We start from the raw sequence: 18,363 nt of genomic DNA, 5'->3' as shown, positions 1-18,363 counted from the left end.
ACAAAACTCTTAGGTATGATACCTATAATTAATGAAATTTATTCTTCTTATGTTGCAGGGTATTTAAATCAGAACAATGTCTCTAATAAGACAAAAAATCTGATCTGCCCTGTATTCGGAATGACGGAGGGTCTGAACCCATCACAATTACCAACTTATCATGACGTAATGAAATATTGTCTATGAGTAAAAAATGAATTAAAACTTGACTTCAAATTAAAAGAACCTACTGTTAGAGAGATTTCAGAAAAAGTAGCTATCAAAACTAAGGAAATCTTGGTAAAGACATCTATTCTAACAGTCGGTCATACAAGAATATTACAACTGATTCGTGCTTACCATGATCAACATATAAAAATATTGTGTATTGCAATCCCAATTTAGAGACGTCAAAATAAAGTTTAAATATGCCATTTTACAGCAATTCACTAGGTGTATAATGAAAAACAAAATAAAAAAAATATATAGAACAAGGCAAAAAAATTATAATTTTAAGAAACTTCAAAGCCCTTGCGGCACCTCAAAAATTAAATATAGAAACTCTTTACTTTTCACATTCCTAAGTTAAGTGAAAAGACAGACATTTGCAACTATTACATTTACTGTAGAAGACAGATAAAAACAATTTTGTCTATAGATTCGCTCCACCCTACTATGCATACCAATATGCATGTCATTAACAATATGTAAAGTCAATATTACATATTCTGATATTATTTGTGTATAATTGATAATGGCATTCTCTCATAATGACAGGTTAACCAATTTCGAAATTTATGACCAAGAATATTTAAGAATTCAATTCACGTGGTAATCTGGTCACATATACACGTGGCATATATTGAAAGTGATTCTACTGCATTTCTACGAGTAAATTAGTTAGAAACAATGCATGACGAAGAAATTGTTTCACGGCCTCCTTGCTACAAATTATACGAAGAACAAACAGCTTATTGATGAAAACCGAAAGAATCTAGTAGGCTGTGATCGGAAACGAGAATGGCAAAGTTAAAACTTGGCCAACTGTCACGTCGCCATTGCCGGGCTCCGACAAGCTTCTCGTTAATTGTGAATGCTTACATTTAAATGTAGGGTAAACTAGGGTCTGTTGGACAGTCGGGCATGTTGGACACTTTGTACTTTAACGTGTTACCTCGCCACTTGTGGGCACCACATTCTGCTAGAAGTCAATGACGGAAGTAGTCACGAGTAGGGCTACTTCCGTCATTGACTTCTAGCAGAATGTGGTGCCCACAAGTGGCGAGGTAACACGTTAAAGTACAAAGTGTCCAACATGCCCGACTGTCCAACAGACCCTAGTTTACCCTATGTACTTTAACCATTTTTCCGTTCTCGTTGTCATTTCCGTTCACGATTTACTGTGGACCAGGCCTAACGAGGCACCTGAATGAATGAATTTTGAATAAATAACTATGACTGATGTACTAATTAATCGATGGTCACACCTGCTGAAGAAATAGATAGATGAAAGGAAGATTATAATGGGTAATGTACGAATTAACCACTAACCGACAGACATACTAATCGACTGACAGAAAGACTGAATATATGAACAAATCAATAATAAAGTGGAAGAGTATACGACTGACTAATTGGCTGACACTTCGATCGATCGTCTAACTCACTGGCTGGCTGTCTGTCTGTCTGCATTTCTGCTACCTTTCTGACTGTCGGACTTACTGACAAACTCACTTACTGATTGCCTGACTAACTGGGTTTCTAGCTGGTTCACTGATTGACTGAAAGTCTGTGTTCTTTGCTAAACTGTAGCTGCGGTAGGATGGTGTAACTATGTCGCCGTAGTTCATGTAGGTGCCATTAAAATGCAGGGAGGGCATGAAACCCGCTAATTATACCCAGTAACTCGCGAAGCTGGCCCAGAAAGTGACAATTACAGAACATTCTGCAGAGTCGTTACGTCACACGTCATTAAACTGCTATTAAGAAGCTCTACGACTGATAACAGCGCTGGTTGCATATGTTACCCGTCTGCGTGCAGGAAGGATCCTTGGTGCTTCTCCCCGTAGTACGATCTACGAAGCTTAGTTATCTATTATTGCCTCCAGATCAAAATGTATGTCTAGACAATTAGGAAACTATTTAATATACTTCGGTGTGTTAATTTTCCTGATATAACATTACTGAGTAATTTATCTTAAGACATTTTTAAGATGCTGAATCGTTGAAACCTCGTTCAGAATGGTGAGTTCTTTAGGACGGTAAAATCATTGGCATAAATACTTACGGAAAGTGATGAAAATTGAGGTTCCAGGTCGCAGATTTATGAAAATTTAGGTTCCAGGTCGCACATTTATGAAAATTAAGGTTCCAGGTCGCAGATTTCTGTAACTTGAGAATATAGGCTTATAGCTGTAATAAATGAGTTTCAGGAGAAAAGTACTAACAGTTTATCTTGTCAAGTATAGGTTCTGCTACTTTCTCATCTATCATTCTACAGGGCTTTCCAGTTTAAATAACTATTTATTTAAATTGAATTCAATTTAAACAAAAAACACATCAATTTAGATATGGAGGAGGAAGTCTGAAATCAGGCTTAATTGCATTTTATATATTTTCACCTCCCAACTCCCAGCCACCACCACTTTGAAATTTCAAATGGCACCCCTATATTTTTATACTTAAATATGAAAGAACATTTAATTGTTTATATATCTCATTCATTTGTTTTCGCATCTTTTATTTTCTATCGTCGCCTGGAAACTTCTATTTTTGTTATTATCAATTGATTATAGGATGAAAACACAGCTTACTTTGTATAATTCACTAAATTTAACCAATAAGGATGATTTATGTTCTTTCTTGAAGAGTATACATCATTTAAAAATAATTTAATACACAAACACAATAATTACATGAAATGCTCAATAAGTTTTTGTAGCTCTATTCTCTTCAGCTATAACCAACAATAAGAACAATCCAGGTTGCCAGGCGACGATAGAAAACAAAAGCTGCTAAAACAAATGAATGAGGTATATAAACAATTGAATGCTCTTTCATATTTAAGTATAAAAATATAGGAGTACCGTTTGAAATTTCAAAGTGGGGAAGGCTGGGGATGGGGGTGGAATTTAAAATGCAATTAAACCTCGTTTCAGTCTTCCTCTTTAATATCTGAATTGACGTGTTTTTTTGTTTAATTGAATTCAATTTAAATAATTCGTTATTTAGACTGGGAAGTTTTGAAATGAAAGTGCTGTATATTAGGCGTAATGAATATTGCTTATAGTTTCCCAGTACGAGAAATGGAATTCACATAAACAATTTACAATCTACAATACACAATTACGTTATGAGGATTGATAACTTCCGGTCTCCAGCTTCCTTTCAAATTCTTCTGGGTTTTCTCCGTCTTCTCTCAATTTGGTTGCTAGTAGCAAACTCTTACTCTTTCCATCGAAGATACTGTTATATTTTGTTTCTTCTATTATTGTTCTTCATGAGACGCTACGGTCCTTGAAGGACCAGGGTTTGCCAAGCAATTGAAGCCTAAACTTTACTATGGAGTACTCGTCTTCACAAACCTCCAATACTCAAGCTCTTAATATGCCTTTCGACATCATCCAGCCATTTCTACTCCGTTCAGCTCTTTCATTAATTCCCATCTGGTTTCTCCTTTTCAGGTACTGATATATTTTAAAGATTTTTAAAAATTCTTTGCACATAACCAATCCACTTAAAACAAGAAAAGTTAACATCCCCTATATGTGAATTACTATAGAATTTATAGTCTTGTAACATTTCTGAACTTTAAGTCACCATTATCAATTTTTGATACAAATGTTTACCTCAACATATTGTACTTCCAGATAATGACTTCTGCATTCAAAATTGGATTTCTGACGTCTTGTCAGCCCATTTGATTTGTGTGGATATAAAGGAAAGAATTGTGACGGTGTCGTGTACGGTTCCTGGGGTATATCAGTCGGTAGAGCATTTGTGCGCTAAGCGAAGGGTCCCGGAATAGATACCCGGCCCCGGAACAATTTTTCCCTTGAAATTATTCAATAATGACTTCTGTTGTACACTCATTTTATTTTTCGCTTTTATTATTTCATTAACGTGATCCATAAGTACACTTTGTGGTCGCAATTTTCCGAATGCATTTCATAAAAAGTACATTTATTGTCTACGTTAGCTGTAACAGCGTTGTTCAATATATATATATATATATATATATATATATATATATATATATATATATATATATATATATAATTTTAATGTACCGAAGTACATATGATATTTCCATGCAGATATTCTGCGTCATCATATGATGAAAGAGTAATGGAACGGAGAAAAACTCTCTCCGGCGCCGGGATTTGAACCCGGGTTTTCAGCTCTACGTGCTGATGCTTTATCCACTAAGCCACACCGGATACCCACCCCGGCGTCGGACAGAATCGTCTCAGATTAAGTTCCAACTCTTGGGTTCCCTCTAGTGGCCGCCCTCTGCACTACGTCATAGATGTCTATGAACGTAGGACTGAAGTCCACACATGTGCTGAGGTGCACTCGTTACGAGTGACTAGTTGGTCGGGATCCGACGGAATAAGCGCCGTCTTAAATCACTCATAACGAGTGCACCTCAGCACATGTGTGGACTTCAGTCCTACGTTCATAGACATCTATGACGTAGTGCAGAGGGCGGCCACTAGAGGGAACCCAAGAGTTGGAACTTAATCTGAGACGATTCTGTCCGATGCCGGGGTGGGTATCTGGTGTGGCTTAGTGGATAAAGCATCAGCACGTAGAGCTGAAAACCCGAGTTCAAATCCCGGCGCCGGAGAGAATTTTTCTCCGTTCCATTACTCTTTCATCGTTGTTCACGATGCCTAAAACTTACTTTTAGCTTTTCTTGGGAGGCGTAGTCATGGATACTGCTTTCAAGCTTTAATTTTTAATTTCAAAATTAATGCAAGATTTTCAAGATTAAAAAAAAATATTAACTTAAGAACAATTTTGCTTTACATATTATTACTCTCAGACTCTTTTCAACCATACTTACAGGAAATAAGACTATTCTGATTGATGGCGCAACGATAAAGTTATTGTTGATAGATTTTATCTTACGCTCCATTATCATCATACCATTCCATTATGCCGTTAACTATTTGAAATAGTAGACTCTCATTTGCAATTGAGCCTTCAGATTAGGTCCTTAATGATTACAAGCTTATACTTATGTGACATGTAACAAGCCAAAGTTATGTAACTATGAGCCTAGATCAAATATATCCAGATTGCTCGGCCTTATAGGCTTTGACGGTAACAACTTTTCAGGTTTACTATGATGCCATCTAGTTGTTACATATTAAGTAGTTACATCATAACTCCAATTTTAATTGCATTAGCAACTGTAACAACTTGTCAGGTTTACTATGCTGCCATCTAGTTGTTACATATTAAGTAGTTACATCATAACTCCAATTTGAATTGCATTAGCGACTGTAACAACTTGCCAGGTTTACTATGCTGCCATCTAGTTGTTACGTAAGTAGTTACATCATAACTCCAATTTGAATTGCATTAGCGACTGTACTGCCATCTCGTGTTCGTTTACGGCGGACGGGTGGCGATCCTGGCGTTGTTCTCTTCAAATTGCTGCCGATTTTAACATAGAGCAATCTGTTACATATATGATCTAGGCTATTAGAAATGATAAGTATTGTTTTCTCTCGAAATACACCGTCGCAACAATTGTAATTGTTTCTTTCTTTTCAGGAAGTGTAGCGGGTTACATCCACTGCAGACATCTACTCGTTATCTTTTGTTTACTCGCGTTAGTGTCAACATCACCTGAAATCTGATCACGTCCTTCGACACGCAGGTGGGTGTCCTAGTAAATGAGGGCATTACTGACAAGTTGTTTTCTATATAATTCGTAAAATTAATTTCAATACATCTCTTTGAAGTGTAAAATTTTCTTTCTATCTTCATACGAATGTGAACAAATTATTTGAATTTCTATGCAGTAGCTTTCCCAGTTAAACCTAGCTGATGCGTGTAAATAGTCTCATAGAATATATACTCGTAATACAAGGTGGGCCAGTCAAACGGAAAGATTTGATGGGATTATACTGTTCATATGGAGTGGGTAAGAATGAATGTGACCATCTCTTCTCTACCTACTTACTTTACAATTTATGACACCTTAGGGTGTAACGTCACTATCTCCGCGTTCCCTAGTAACCATGTTGTTTGTCTCTACCATGTTTTGTTAAATGTTGCTCATCGTTACTGCAAACTGCAATTAATTGAATTCAATGGAGCGTTGGACTGGGGAACAACGCAGCTACGCACTTAAAACATATTATCTTCATAACGTGAGATATAAGGCCGGAAATGAAGTGACTGTTAATTCAGTGCAATATGTTGAAATGATACAGAACTTTTTTACACCACAACTCGCCTATTTTCCAGTGAATGAAAACACACTGTTTCAACAGGACGGAGAAACAAGCCACACCGCTGCTGTGAATGCTCTGTTCTAGGGTCGCGGCATTTCTCGGAAAAGGGATATCGCTTGGCCGCCTAGGTCACCTGATTTAACAGTATGTGATTTCTTCCTATGGTGACACCTCAAAACGAAGGTGTTTAGAGGCAATCCATCCAGAACAATTTCAGCCTTAAAACAACGTATAGGGTAAACATTGGTAATTTCGTGATAATTTCATGAAAACTAATTTAAAATGCAAATTTGTAAATATATCCTTATTCCGATTTTTTCATCTAAAAGACGATAATTTGCTGTACAAATCTGGAGACATAAAAGATTGGATACGTTCTTGAATATGTGCCAAAAACTACTTTTATAACTTAAGCTGAAAGGTTGGTTATTTCGTGATAACCTTGGTAATTTCGTGATATTGCATTGATAATTTCGTGAGAGGTAGAAGAATTGTGGAAAAATTCATTAAAGTCAAATGAAATTCTCATTTATTGTTACAAGACTTCAAACATAGTAATTCCGTCTAATATTGATAGCAAGAAAACATAGAAATACATATCAACACATAATAAGAATGAAATCAAAGTAAAAATTGAAATTGAAAAGGGATCTTCTTTGCCCTCAAAGGGTGAACACTTTTATTATGGACTTTACTATAGCCTATATTACTAGGGTAACTCCAAAAGTAATGCATAACGTTTGTTTAAAATTATGTTTTTATCCTCCAGCTTTGCTATTTTCACAGAATGTAGATGCGTCCTTAAGGAACAAAATGTCACTTTTCCACATAATCCCTGTCCCTTTCAACTGTCTTGCGTAACCTAGGAACGAGGGCCTGTAGACCAGCTCTTTAGCAGCGTGCACAAGGGAGTCATCTTCTAACCTCGTTCCGCGAAGGGATCCTTCAGTTTACCAAAGAGATGGTAATCGCCAGTTCAGGACTGTAAGGCGGATGTTTCAGTGTTCTCTATCCGAATTTTCTGATCTGGTCTGTGGTCTTGTGATTGACATATGGCTGTGCGTTGTCGTGCAATAGCAGAACATCCTGCTTCTCCCGATGTCGTCGAACACGACTCAGTCGAACTTGAAGTTTCTTGAGAGTTGCAACATACCCGTCACAATTAATGGTGGTTCCATGTGGCATGATGTCCACAAGCAAGAATCCTTCTGAATCGAAAAACACAGTAGCCATAACGTTTCCTGCCGAAGGTGTACTTTTGAATTTCTATTTCTTTGGTGAATTTGCATGATGCCACTCCATTGTCTGCCTCTGTCTCCGGTCCAAAATGGTGGAGCCATGTTTCATCTTCTGTCACAATTCTTGCAAGTAAGTCATCTAGCACTTATCATTGACACTTAGCATGATAACAAATCAAACAGAAGCTACACTGAACCCATTGCGTCTCCGTTTTCTTTTTTGTTATCACATCTTGTCTTCAGATTTCTAAAATTCCTATTGTAATACATTTTATACTATTTTAAAAATTGTAACAATGCTCAACAAAATTTCGCCTCAAACAGCTAAGATTTCTATCAGTAAAGCTAAGCCTATATGGCGACTACAGATGCATCTAAAATTCCAAAAACATTTCCTAAAATTTCATGAAGATACAATAAATCTTTGTACCAAATATCATATGCTTACCTTTAGTAATAAGCCTGTAATGTAATTACAAACATCCTTGTATGCCTGAGAAGTCGACGCAAACTTGCTCTCTCCAAACATAAAAGCTCACTGAAGCAACTACAATAGTCACACAAAGCTTAGCTGTATGTTTCTGGAAACTGGACAACATATGCAATCCCTTGGCGGAAATTTGGATCTCGTAACACCATTGGTTAGTTCACAAAAGAGCAAAGAAAAAGTATCACGAAATAACCACTGCCACGAAATTACCAATGTTTACCCTACGAGAAGAGGTCGCTCTGATACCTGTCAATATGCTGAGAAGGGTTATGCAACAGTTCGTGGCCAGACACGAAGAATGTGTGAGTTTCAATGGAGGTCACTTGGCTGGCGTAGTTTTTAAGAAATTTTTTTTTTCTTGTTGCATACCTAATGGTTATTCATGTACTTGTCATTTCCACTCGTTAAATTGATATAATAGTAACTTTTCATTCTTTTTCTGCGCTTTGAAATCTTTCCGTTTGACTGGCCCACCTTGTATATGTGCGTGTGTGTGTATATATATATATATATATATATATATATATATATATATATATATATATATAAGTTATAAGATATATATATATATACACACACATAACATATACATATATATTCATGTCCAATCTATATGGAATGGAAATGTTTCTTAACTTGTGTTTTTGCTGTTGAAGAACACGATAATTTTTCTTGATGCTGAACAAATGACTATTGCTGAGTTTTTAATGCTGATTGCATTTTTACATATCTATCTATAAATGAAGTTGAGATATTTGAGCTGTACAATCTATGTCGGATACTTGTAATATCATGGATGGAGTTAGCAATGAAAGTGTAGGCCTACTCAGAAGAAAGGAGCATAAAAATGAACATTAGCAAAGAAAAAAGGATAATATCTTATCTTGAACATACAAATATTTAGAGGAGATAAGGTACAGTTTCAGACGGCTTGTACTGCAGACAAAAATTGAAGGAAAGAATAGAATTGACCTCAAAAAAGTATTATTTCTACGTAACATTCGCCAGTGGAATCGATTTTATAACTCTATTTGTAATGCTGCCAGAAATAAATAACTGCCCAAAGTATTATTGGAAAGGAAAAGGATAACGCCTACGCAAGATCACTGCACGGAATAATAATGATAATAATAATAATAATAATAATAATAATAATAATAATAATAATAATAATAATAATAATATTCGAATGATGTTGTGTGATGATGATTATGATGACGTTTGCAAACATTCTACTGTGATATACAGGATATATGAGCATGAAACATTTAAAGAAGAGAATTATTTTATTTAGATTATTACAAAAATAAGTTTTTTAACAAACATTTGAAATACTGCAGCTATGACGACGAACTTGTTTGATTCTAAATTTCAAGATTGTAGGCGTTATTAAGTAATTTTAAAACAATACAAGTCTCAATACATATTTTAACTCGAATTTACAACGATATTACCATCAAAGGAGTAATAAAGCATTAGAAGTCAGATTTTAAAAGCCCAAAGTTAACTTAAAATATGAAAAATGAGATTACAGTACATTTATTGTCATAAATTTTAAATAATGACTTTTATTTCAATTATCAGGATAATTCTATAGATAGTGTTCAAGATGGCTACCTTGAGTTCTAACCACTGCTTGCGTAGTGCTATATACAAGCCGGAGTGTATACAAGCTTAAAATCAGCTCGTAACTGGTTCCCTCGTAAAGCCAATTTCGCCGCTAGGAGCAGTGTTTCGTGCTAGAGAATCATAAGAGAAAAATTGAAAGACATTGACATTTGCGGCATTTAAGGGACTGACCGTTGCTTATTAAATTCTTAGTACAATATTTTTATGGCTAATGGATGCCATTTCCGAAATTCTATTTCTCATTTAAATTAAAATAAATTGCTATAATTCTTGATATGAAATGATATTCCATGTAAACTGAGGCACTATTTTTCCTATACTTGATTTCATTCAGAAAACATCGTTTAAATATATAATTAAATTTAACACATTTTGCATGCGCACTAGACCATTTTCACCTATTATTATAATAAGATACTGTAATAAATTAGAGCATTATCTTACATTTTTTCTGAAATAATAATTGAAGCGTTGGGCCGAATAATGGTCCATGTTACAATCTGCTAACTGTGAAGGAGGACCATAAATTTACTATCGGACGGACAACATAGACCGTTATATCATCAACATTTTTTTTACACTCAGTGAAGTATACGATTATATGTTATTCAAAGTCATATTTTACATCATAGAAGTTTGCAACATTTTTATCTCAACAGAAATGCTACTGGGGAATACAGACAATAAGTAGTTTTATATAATCAGAATATTATGAAATATACAAAATCAATAAAAAGGTTAAATTATGAACTAAATGATTGTGACATTATTTTTAAATGCTATATATTCATATGAATTAACACCATGTAACAATTTAAAGTTACACTCAATGTCATATTATGAATAAATGTACAATATTGATCAAATAATAACACTATTATAAAAAATGACTACAGTATTGAGATGTAGGGACACCATTAAATTAATTAATGAAAGTTGTAACAATACCAAATAAATAAAGAAAATAATATATTACAGTTAAGAAATTGTTGGGGGATGGAATTTGAACCCCTGTCACAAATATTCAGTATCCATCCCAAGAGATGGCTTATCTGTTAAGCATAAATTTGACTAATAATGGAGACAATGACCATCAGTTTTTAAATGCTGACTGTAAGCAGCTCCTTTCTGACATCGAGAGTAAGCTATGAGCACATCTCCTTACAAGAATTTTCACAAATTTGTTTCTGAAACGAAATACCTTGCTTAAATTCTAAGATAAACTATAGTGGAAAAACATAACGTAGACCAACTAATACTAGGTAAAGTGTAAATAAAAATGCAACTAATAAAATACTGCAAAAATAACAGACAGGAACTTGGCCTACATTATTTGGGGGATATTTCGCACTAACTTGCGACTTCGTCTTTTTTGTTGTATACTCAAGACCACTGTCTTGTCTGGATCATTTTTTTCTAGATTTATTTAGCCGATCAATATCTACTGTAAAATCGTCACTGTCTTACAGTCGTTCATTTTACGCAATAAATCACCCGAAATCTGGTACACAGAGTTCAAGTACCCAGTATTCTATAAAGAGAAGAAACTCCCTTGCAATAACTCCGGATACGATGTAAACAACTGGATACGCTAGAAGTGACTAGTGACATAGACCGCTGTTCCAACCAAGAAATTCATGGTTGTAACTCGTGTAGTAGCGCCTCTGATAAGGATATTGAAAAACAATTTTTGTGACAGCTGTATAAGACTATACAGAGCATAAGTCAATTAAAAATTCGATTTTGAAAAAGTGTAACATAGACCGTTATTTGGCCCAACGCCTCAATTAAGCATTTTCAAGCAGGCTTAAATTTTACTCTTTTTTAATGTGATAGAAATGTAGAAGAGTTAAGAATATCACTAAATGAAAGGAAACTAGTCACAATGAATGAGAAATACAATTACGCGATTTTTGTTGCACTGGTGAAAAAATGTCTAATAGTCATACTGATTAATCTGTAATGCGTAGTAGTAGTGAATGCTGTAGCATTTTCTTGTGTATAAGTATATTTTTAATTAGACGTTATAATTAAGTGAAATTACAATACATTAAATTAATTTAAGAATTTAATCTCAAATTTGTTTGACTAGAGATGATTTATTTCTATGTGTCGTTCTGTAAATAGAACGACAGCAAAGGATGTGATTAGTTTTTTTTTTTTTTAGATTTAGATTTTATTTAATAATAACATATACATAAAAACGTTACAGTTACATTAAAATACCCAGAAAGAACAAAGCTCGTGTTCGGGGACAGTTCCGTTACATAGATATACATAATTTGTAGACAAAATACTTAATAAAAAAGCTCACATAAAGATGATAATAAAATTAGTAAATAATAATAATAGTAATAACTAACTGTAAAAAGAAACGATGTTGAGATTGATGTGTTAATATTAAATTATTATTAGTAGTATAGTTAGTGCAGATCATGTTGATATAGTAACCAAGATAAAATTGAAAAATACGCTTAGGATAGAAATAAACTTGTTTTACAATACATGGTACATAATACAGGGAAGTCTGTCATATGAATTTTTTAATTCTGGATCTGAAAATTTCATTGCTTAAAGTAGTCAATTCTGGATGAAATTTTATTATCGAATTATATAGACGTGGACCATAATTTGTACTGTGTAGTAAAGCAGCAGATGTGAAATATTTAGGTATAACTAATTTAAGAATTTCATTTCGTCTTATATTATGAGCATGTGGCTGAGCTACAAATTTAATTCTATTTTTATGATAGAATTTCATTAAAGAGTATTTATAAATTTGGTCAATTCGGAATGGATCAAATTTGTTGGATAATCCAGTCGCTTTTTCAAACAAATTTTGATTATACGTTTTTGCAACATAATTAGAGGAAAAAGAGCAGTTTTTGTAATGCCTCCCCATCCAGTTATACCATATTGGATAACAGATTCAACTATAGCCAAATAAACCAAACGTAATACATGAGTAGGCAAGTAATGGCGAAGGTTTACAAATTTGTAAATTGTTTTACGTATCCTGTTACATAAAAAGGTGATTTGTCTATCCCATTTCAAGTGCTGATCAACAATAATTCCCAGGTATTTCACATCTACAGATTCTTTCAGGCAAGGGCATTTACAGGTTGTAGAGAGTTTACAAAATGAGTTGTGGATTATTAATTTTAAATGAGAAAGTGATTTCAATTTGTTCAATCCAGAGACTGTTAAAGAAAATGGCACCAAAGTAGTTTTAATTATATTTAGAGATAGCAAATTTTCATCAAGCCAGTTTTTGATCAAATTTATACCTACATTGGCATGTTTATAAGTGTCCTCCCAAGTTAAACCACTGAAAATCACCACCGTATCATCAGCGTAAGAATAACAGGAGCCATTATGTACTTTCAAATCAATATTTAATAAATCATTAATATATATTAAAAATAGAATAGGACCTAAAATTGTTCCCTGAGGGACACCTATATCAATATTTACATTTTCACTGATATTATCATCAATTTTGGTTACCTGAGTTCTTTTGTTTAAGTATGATTGAAATAACTTATGCGCAATACTCCTGACTCCTATATCAAATAATTTGTCCAGAAGTAAACGATGGTTAACCGTGTCAAAAGCTTTCCTTAAATCTAAGAAAATCCCTAAACATTTAGAGCCGTTATCCAACTCCTGCATAATTTTACCAGTGACTTCAATAATTGCGTCATCCGTAGATAATTTATTTCTGAGGCCATACTGATGTTTGGACAGAATTTCATTTTTCTCTAAGTAATTTACTAATCTGTTCTTTAAACATTTTTCTAATATCTTTGAGAAGCTAGAGAGCAAGGATATAGGTCTATAGTTATTCAGACTTTTTCTTTCCCCTGACTTATGGACCGGTACAACTACAGCATTTTTCAGAGATTCTGGGAAAACTCCTTGGGTGAGACATAGATTGAACACATAAACAAGCGGTTTTAATATATGTTTAATGATAATCTTTAATGTGTTATTTGTGATTTTGTCGATTCCCGGTGAGACATTATTTTTTAAGGATTTAACAATATTATAAATTTCTTCTTCGGTTACTGGTGATAAAAAACATGGAGGAAGATGCGTGCTTATTTTGGTCACTGCAATAATTTTCCGTGTTAAATACCGATTTGTTGCAATGCTATGTCCTACTTTTGAGAAATATTTATTAAATTCATTAGCTATGTCTTTTTTGTTTTTAAATATTTCTCCCTCTTCATTTAAAATCTCTGATATGATACTATTTTGGTTCACATTTACGTCTGTGGCTTCATTAATAGTTTGCCAAAATTTCCTAGGATTATTTCGATACTTCTGAAATTGAGATTGATAATACTGAGTTTTCATGTTTCTTATAATAAGAGTTAAGGTATTTCTGTATTTTTGTAATAATTTATTAGATTTATATTATCAGATTCTCTTCTAATATTTCTGGCTAATTTGTCTCTTACACGGATTGACTTAATGATACCTGTGGTGATCCAGGGTTTTATTTTTCTTAATTTACAAGATACTTTAAGGTAAGATACATCTGTACTTATGTCTATATAACTAGATATTAAATTCTGGAATACTTGAAAGCATAATTCAGAATTTTCACAGTTAAGCACAGAATCCCAATTTTCTTTTTCTATAAGCGAAATTAGCTTATTGTAATTTATGTTTCTTTTTATATGGAGAGGATACTGAGATGTATTCGAGTTTTTTAATTCCTATTTCGAATAATGCAATAACTGCATAGTGGTCGGTAATAGCACTACAGAAAACAGCAGGTACAAATTTCCAGTTACTCTTTGTTTTAAAAAATATGTGATCAAGGCAAGACTTAGAATCAGGCCGAGTAATAGAGTGTAAAAATTTGACAACTCCATATTCGTGTAAGATATTCATGTACCTATTGCCAGTACTGTCTAATTTGTCTTCTAGAATTTGTATGTTAATGTCTCCAACAATGATTTGATTGCTTGTGTCTTTAGAATTAAACAAAAATAGTTCAAAATAGTCTAAAAATTAATTTATACAATTGTTTGGGGATCTATATATCGCCACAATGGAGAATGGAGTATTATTACATATAAAATTAAGATGAATAGAATTACATTGTGGGATATCTACATGTACTATTGTGATATCAATATTATTTTTGCTGTAGACAACTAAACTATCGCATTTATTATATTTATTCGTGTTGACAAACTTTTTATAACCTGGTAAATCATAACCAGAGTCATGATTTAACCAAGCCTCCGTCAATATAATGAAGTCGAAAGGATTATTAAAATTTTGCATAGTGGCACAGAATTCCAGGAAATGTTTATTTAAGCTGCGTATATTTAAGTGAAATAATTTAAAATCGTGTAAATTGTTACCAATGTAACTGTTGCAAGAGTCAAGGTCTTCCAAAACTGCTGTTCGAGTGTTATTATTAGCGGAATAATAATTTAGCTCATTTATTAGACAATCCATTGTTGAGAAATATTAACCTTAATAGGAAACAAAAACCAGACAGTAAGACAATTACAATGTAATTAAGTCTTGGACAGAATTGATCTTATAAGCAGGGCTCGTTTCATCCTTACGAATAAATACCTTACAATCTCTCGTCCAAACAAAACGGTACCCTTTCTGATTAGCTGCCTCTCTTGTTCTATTTAGTAGGTCACGGGTAGCAACTGTCAAATGTTCACCAGCAGTCAGCCTCCCAGCAGGTAGCAAAGGGTTGATCCTTTGTAGTGGAATTCCTGGGCCTTCTGGGTGTTTCCTCGCTTCTAACTTGAATTTCTGGAGCCATGTGTCTCGACTAATTCTTTTGTTAAACCTGACGACAATAGGCTTCGTCTTGCCGGGTTTTGCAGGTAGCCTATGTACAACGCTTAAGTCAGCGACAAGCTCCGGTCCTCCGATGACTTCCGAAATATTTTCGACAATCATAGGAACAGATTCTTCTGGAGTTTCCGGAATCCCAAACACCAGTAGATTGTCCCTACGCGTGTACTGCTGTAGTTCATTTACTTGTTTCCACAAGAGTTCATTTTCCTTTTTTAGATCACGCACTTCCCCCTGTGTTGTTTTCAGATCTTTTTTCGTCTTACACAGCTCTTCGCTAAATGCATCAAACTTGTTTGACATGAACTGAACTGATTGCTGTAATGCATCAAACATTTGTTTTAGAGTAGATATTACTTTGCTGTCCCCACTCACTTCATTTCCACTTTCACTTTCCACTTTACGGTTATTTTTTGGTCCCCCCATTGTAAAAGATTTCGCTGGAATACTGGGAGCAGCACAAGAAAACACGTCCACTCTCAACTACGGTCTGACCACAGATGATGGATTAAGGAAGAAGTGGTGTTTAGTCCTTCACGCCGAGGGAACAAATCAACTACAATGAAAATTCGCGTCATACATTTCAATGAAGCTGATTTTAGCATTAACTCAAAAAGAACATGTTTGCTTCCTAATGTGGTAACATTCGTATTTGAGGGTTTCTCAAAAGATAAACAAATCTCTTCAAATATAAGTAGGAGAAACAAAAGAATTGTAATAGAAGTGCTGAATAACATTCATTCTGCAAAGAAAAAAAAAACATATATACGTCAGTTTTAAATGAAACAATTTATTTCAATCGAGGAAATTTATAGCGTATACACGTAAAAGCTATAGCCACACAGTGTTCAAATGAAAATAAAATAATTTGCGATCAACCAAATAAATCAACAAATCAAATAACGAACCAAATAACTAATGAAACCAATAACATTGTTTAAATAGATAACCAAGAATTAAATCAACCAATCAGTTAAACAACTAAAAAAGCAACCAACAAATAAACCAACAAAACATTAATATAGAAAAAAAATGATTACCCAACTTACCCACCAAAATAAAAGAGCTATGAACTACTTTTAATAAGTCTTAATGTGGTGATTTTCTGATTTCAGTGTTGAAGAAATCAAACACCGTTCGTGACGTTATATGGAGTGTCTGAGGACTCAATTTTGTCATCCGAATTATTGTGTATAATAAATTAGTCCTAGTAGGAGGACTGGAATGCCGCGTCCGTTTCATTTTATGTCAGATTCTTTTGATTTTCGGGCCTAAAGAACTTTACGGATGTACAATTTAAACACATTTTGATATGTGAGAATTGTAACAGTTTTATCATTTAGATGTTCTTCCTGAAGAATTCTACAACTTGTGTTGATAAACTTATATGCAGAAGGCACCGAACTGACACCGTACACACGATATGATTGTTTATCATATAATCTTGTTTTTACTGAAGCTAAGTATGCCTGAAAATTGAGTGAATGTGAAGTGTAAGCGATTGGTTTAAAGGAACCCTACCACTTTAAAGATTATCTCTTTTATCGTACTGCAGAGTGTGTGTATGATTTCAACTTATGATGTATACAAACACATTGTTTGGGAATAATTATACAAATTAATGTAGGTAGTGTACGTTTCGTAACTGTTGTTTCACTTTCTATTTCATGTAAGTTTGAGATAATTTCAATTTTACAGTCCATTAGGAAGAGTTTCAAACGAGATTGGCTATACAGAACCATCATTTTAAATTTCCTTTCCTGTCTTTAATTTATCGCAAACATACATGACATGATAATTTCCATGAAAACCAAATTTCTCCATAAGAGAGGTTAACTCTTATTATTATTATTATTATTATTATTATTATTATTATTATTATTATTATTATTATTATTATTATTAGGATCGTATTTAAATTTACCGATTTTAAGCGCCACTATTCAAAAACATGAACTCGAAATTTTGAATTTAATTAGTTAATTGCAATTTAGAGAAATTCGGCTTGTTTATAATTCTTATGCTAGGTTGCAAGAAAATAGACCTATAAATAATGTATTCCTCCATTAGTCAGTGGATCTTTAAAGTTAGTGGATTGTCGGGTTGCAGAAGAGGAATTTAACGGGCCACTGGTTATTGAATCGTTAACCAAGCATATTTGGATTTCACAAGTGACGTAATAGTACTTGAATGTATAAAAAGTGAACATCGGCTGCTAGAGTGATATAAGAAATTGCTTTTATTGTTGTCAAAATTTGCCATAAACATACAGTAGACTAATACGAACCAAAAAGAAAGCAAGAACAGAAGTTCTGTATTAAGTATTTATCGAGCCTTAGGAAGTGCATAACGTCATCACAAGACACATACGTTGAAATGTAGTCGACCTGCAACGTGATTGGCTGCCGAAAATAAGAGCGACAGGACTATAACTAAGAGCATTGTTTTGTTATAATTGCAATATTAAATACAACTGGAATATAAAAATAAACCCTACATTGAAATTCGGCTGAGAATTTAACTGGAAACAACTTTTATCTCCCTTAAATTTGACCAATTTATAATACTCCATTCGCTTGATAAGAATGTTTGTATGACGTATGATTGTGTTAATGAGCGAGTATGAACTATTGTGCCACAAAATAAAATAAACATTTTGTGCTACCGAAGATATTAATCGTTAATACTTTCTTATAACTGTCGAGCTATTTCTTTGGCG

The 18,363-nt window shown here is 33.7% G+C and overlaps 1 protein-coding gene across 1 annotated transcript in view; it reads left to right on the top strand.

Moving 5' to 3' along the window:
* The window catches only part of LOC138699964 (uncharacterized), a 583,336-nt gene extending 565,285 nt beyond the window's left edge, over nucleotides 1-18,051 (top strand). Inside the window, exons 6-7 of the mRNA XM_069826202.1 lie at nucleotides 5,764-5,869; nucleotides 16,760-18,051. Of these exons, the coding sequence (XP_069682303.1) occupies nucleotides 5,764-5,849 (86 nt within the window). The 3' untranslated portion in view covers nucleotides 5,850-5,869; nucleotides 16,760-18,051. The remainder of the gene's footprint in view (nucleotides 1-5,763; nucleotides 5,870-16,759) is intronic.
* The last annotated feature ends 312 nt before the right edge of the window (nucleotides 18,052-18,363 follow it).

The sequence above is a fragment of the Periplaneta americana genome, chromosome 5, assembly GCF_040183065.1.
Source record: "Periplaneta americana isolate PAMFEO1 chromosome 5, P.americana_PAMFEO1_priV1, whole genome shotgun sequence".
Taxonomy (NCBI): domain Eukaryota; kingdom Metazoa; phylum Arthropoda; class Insecta; order Blattodea; family Blattidae; genus Periplaneta; species Periplaneta americana.
This window is presented reverse-complemented; position numbering and strand designations above follow the sequence as displayed.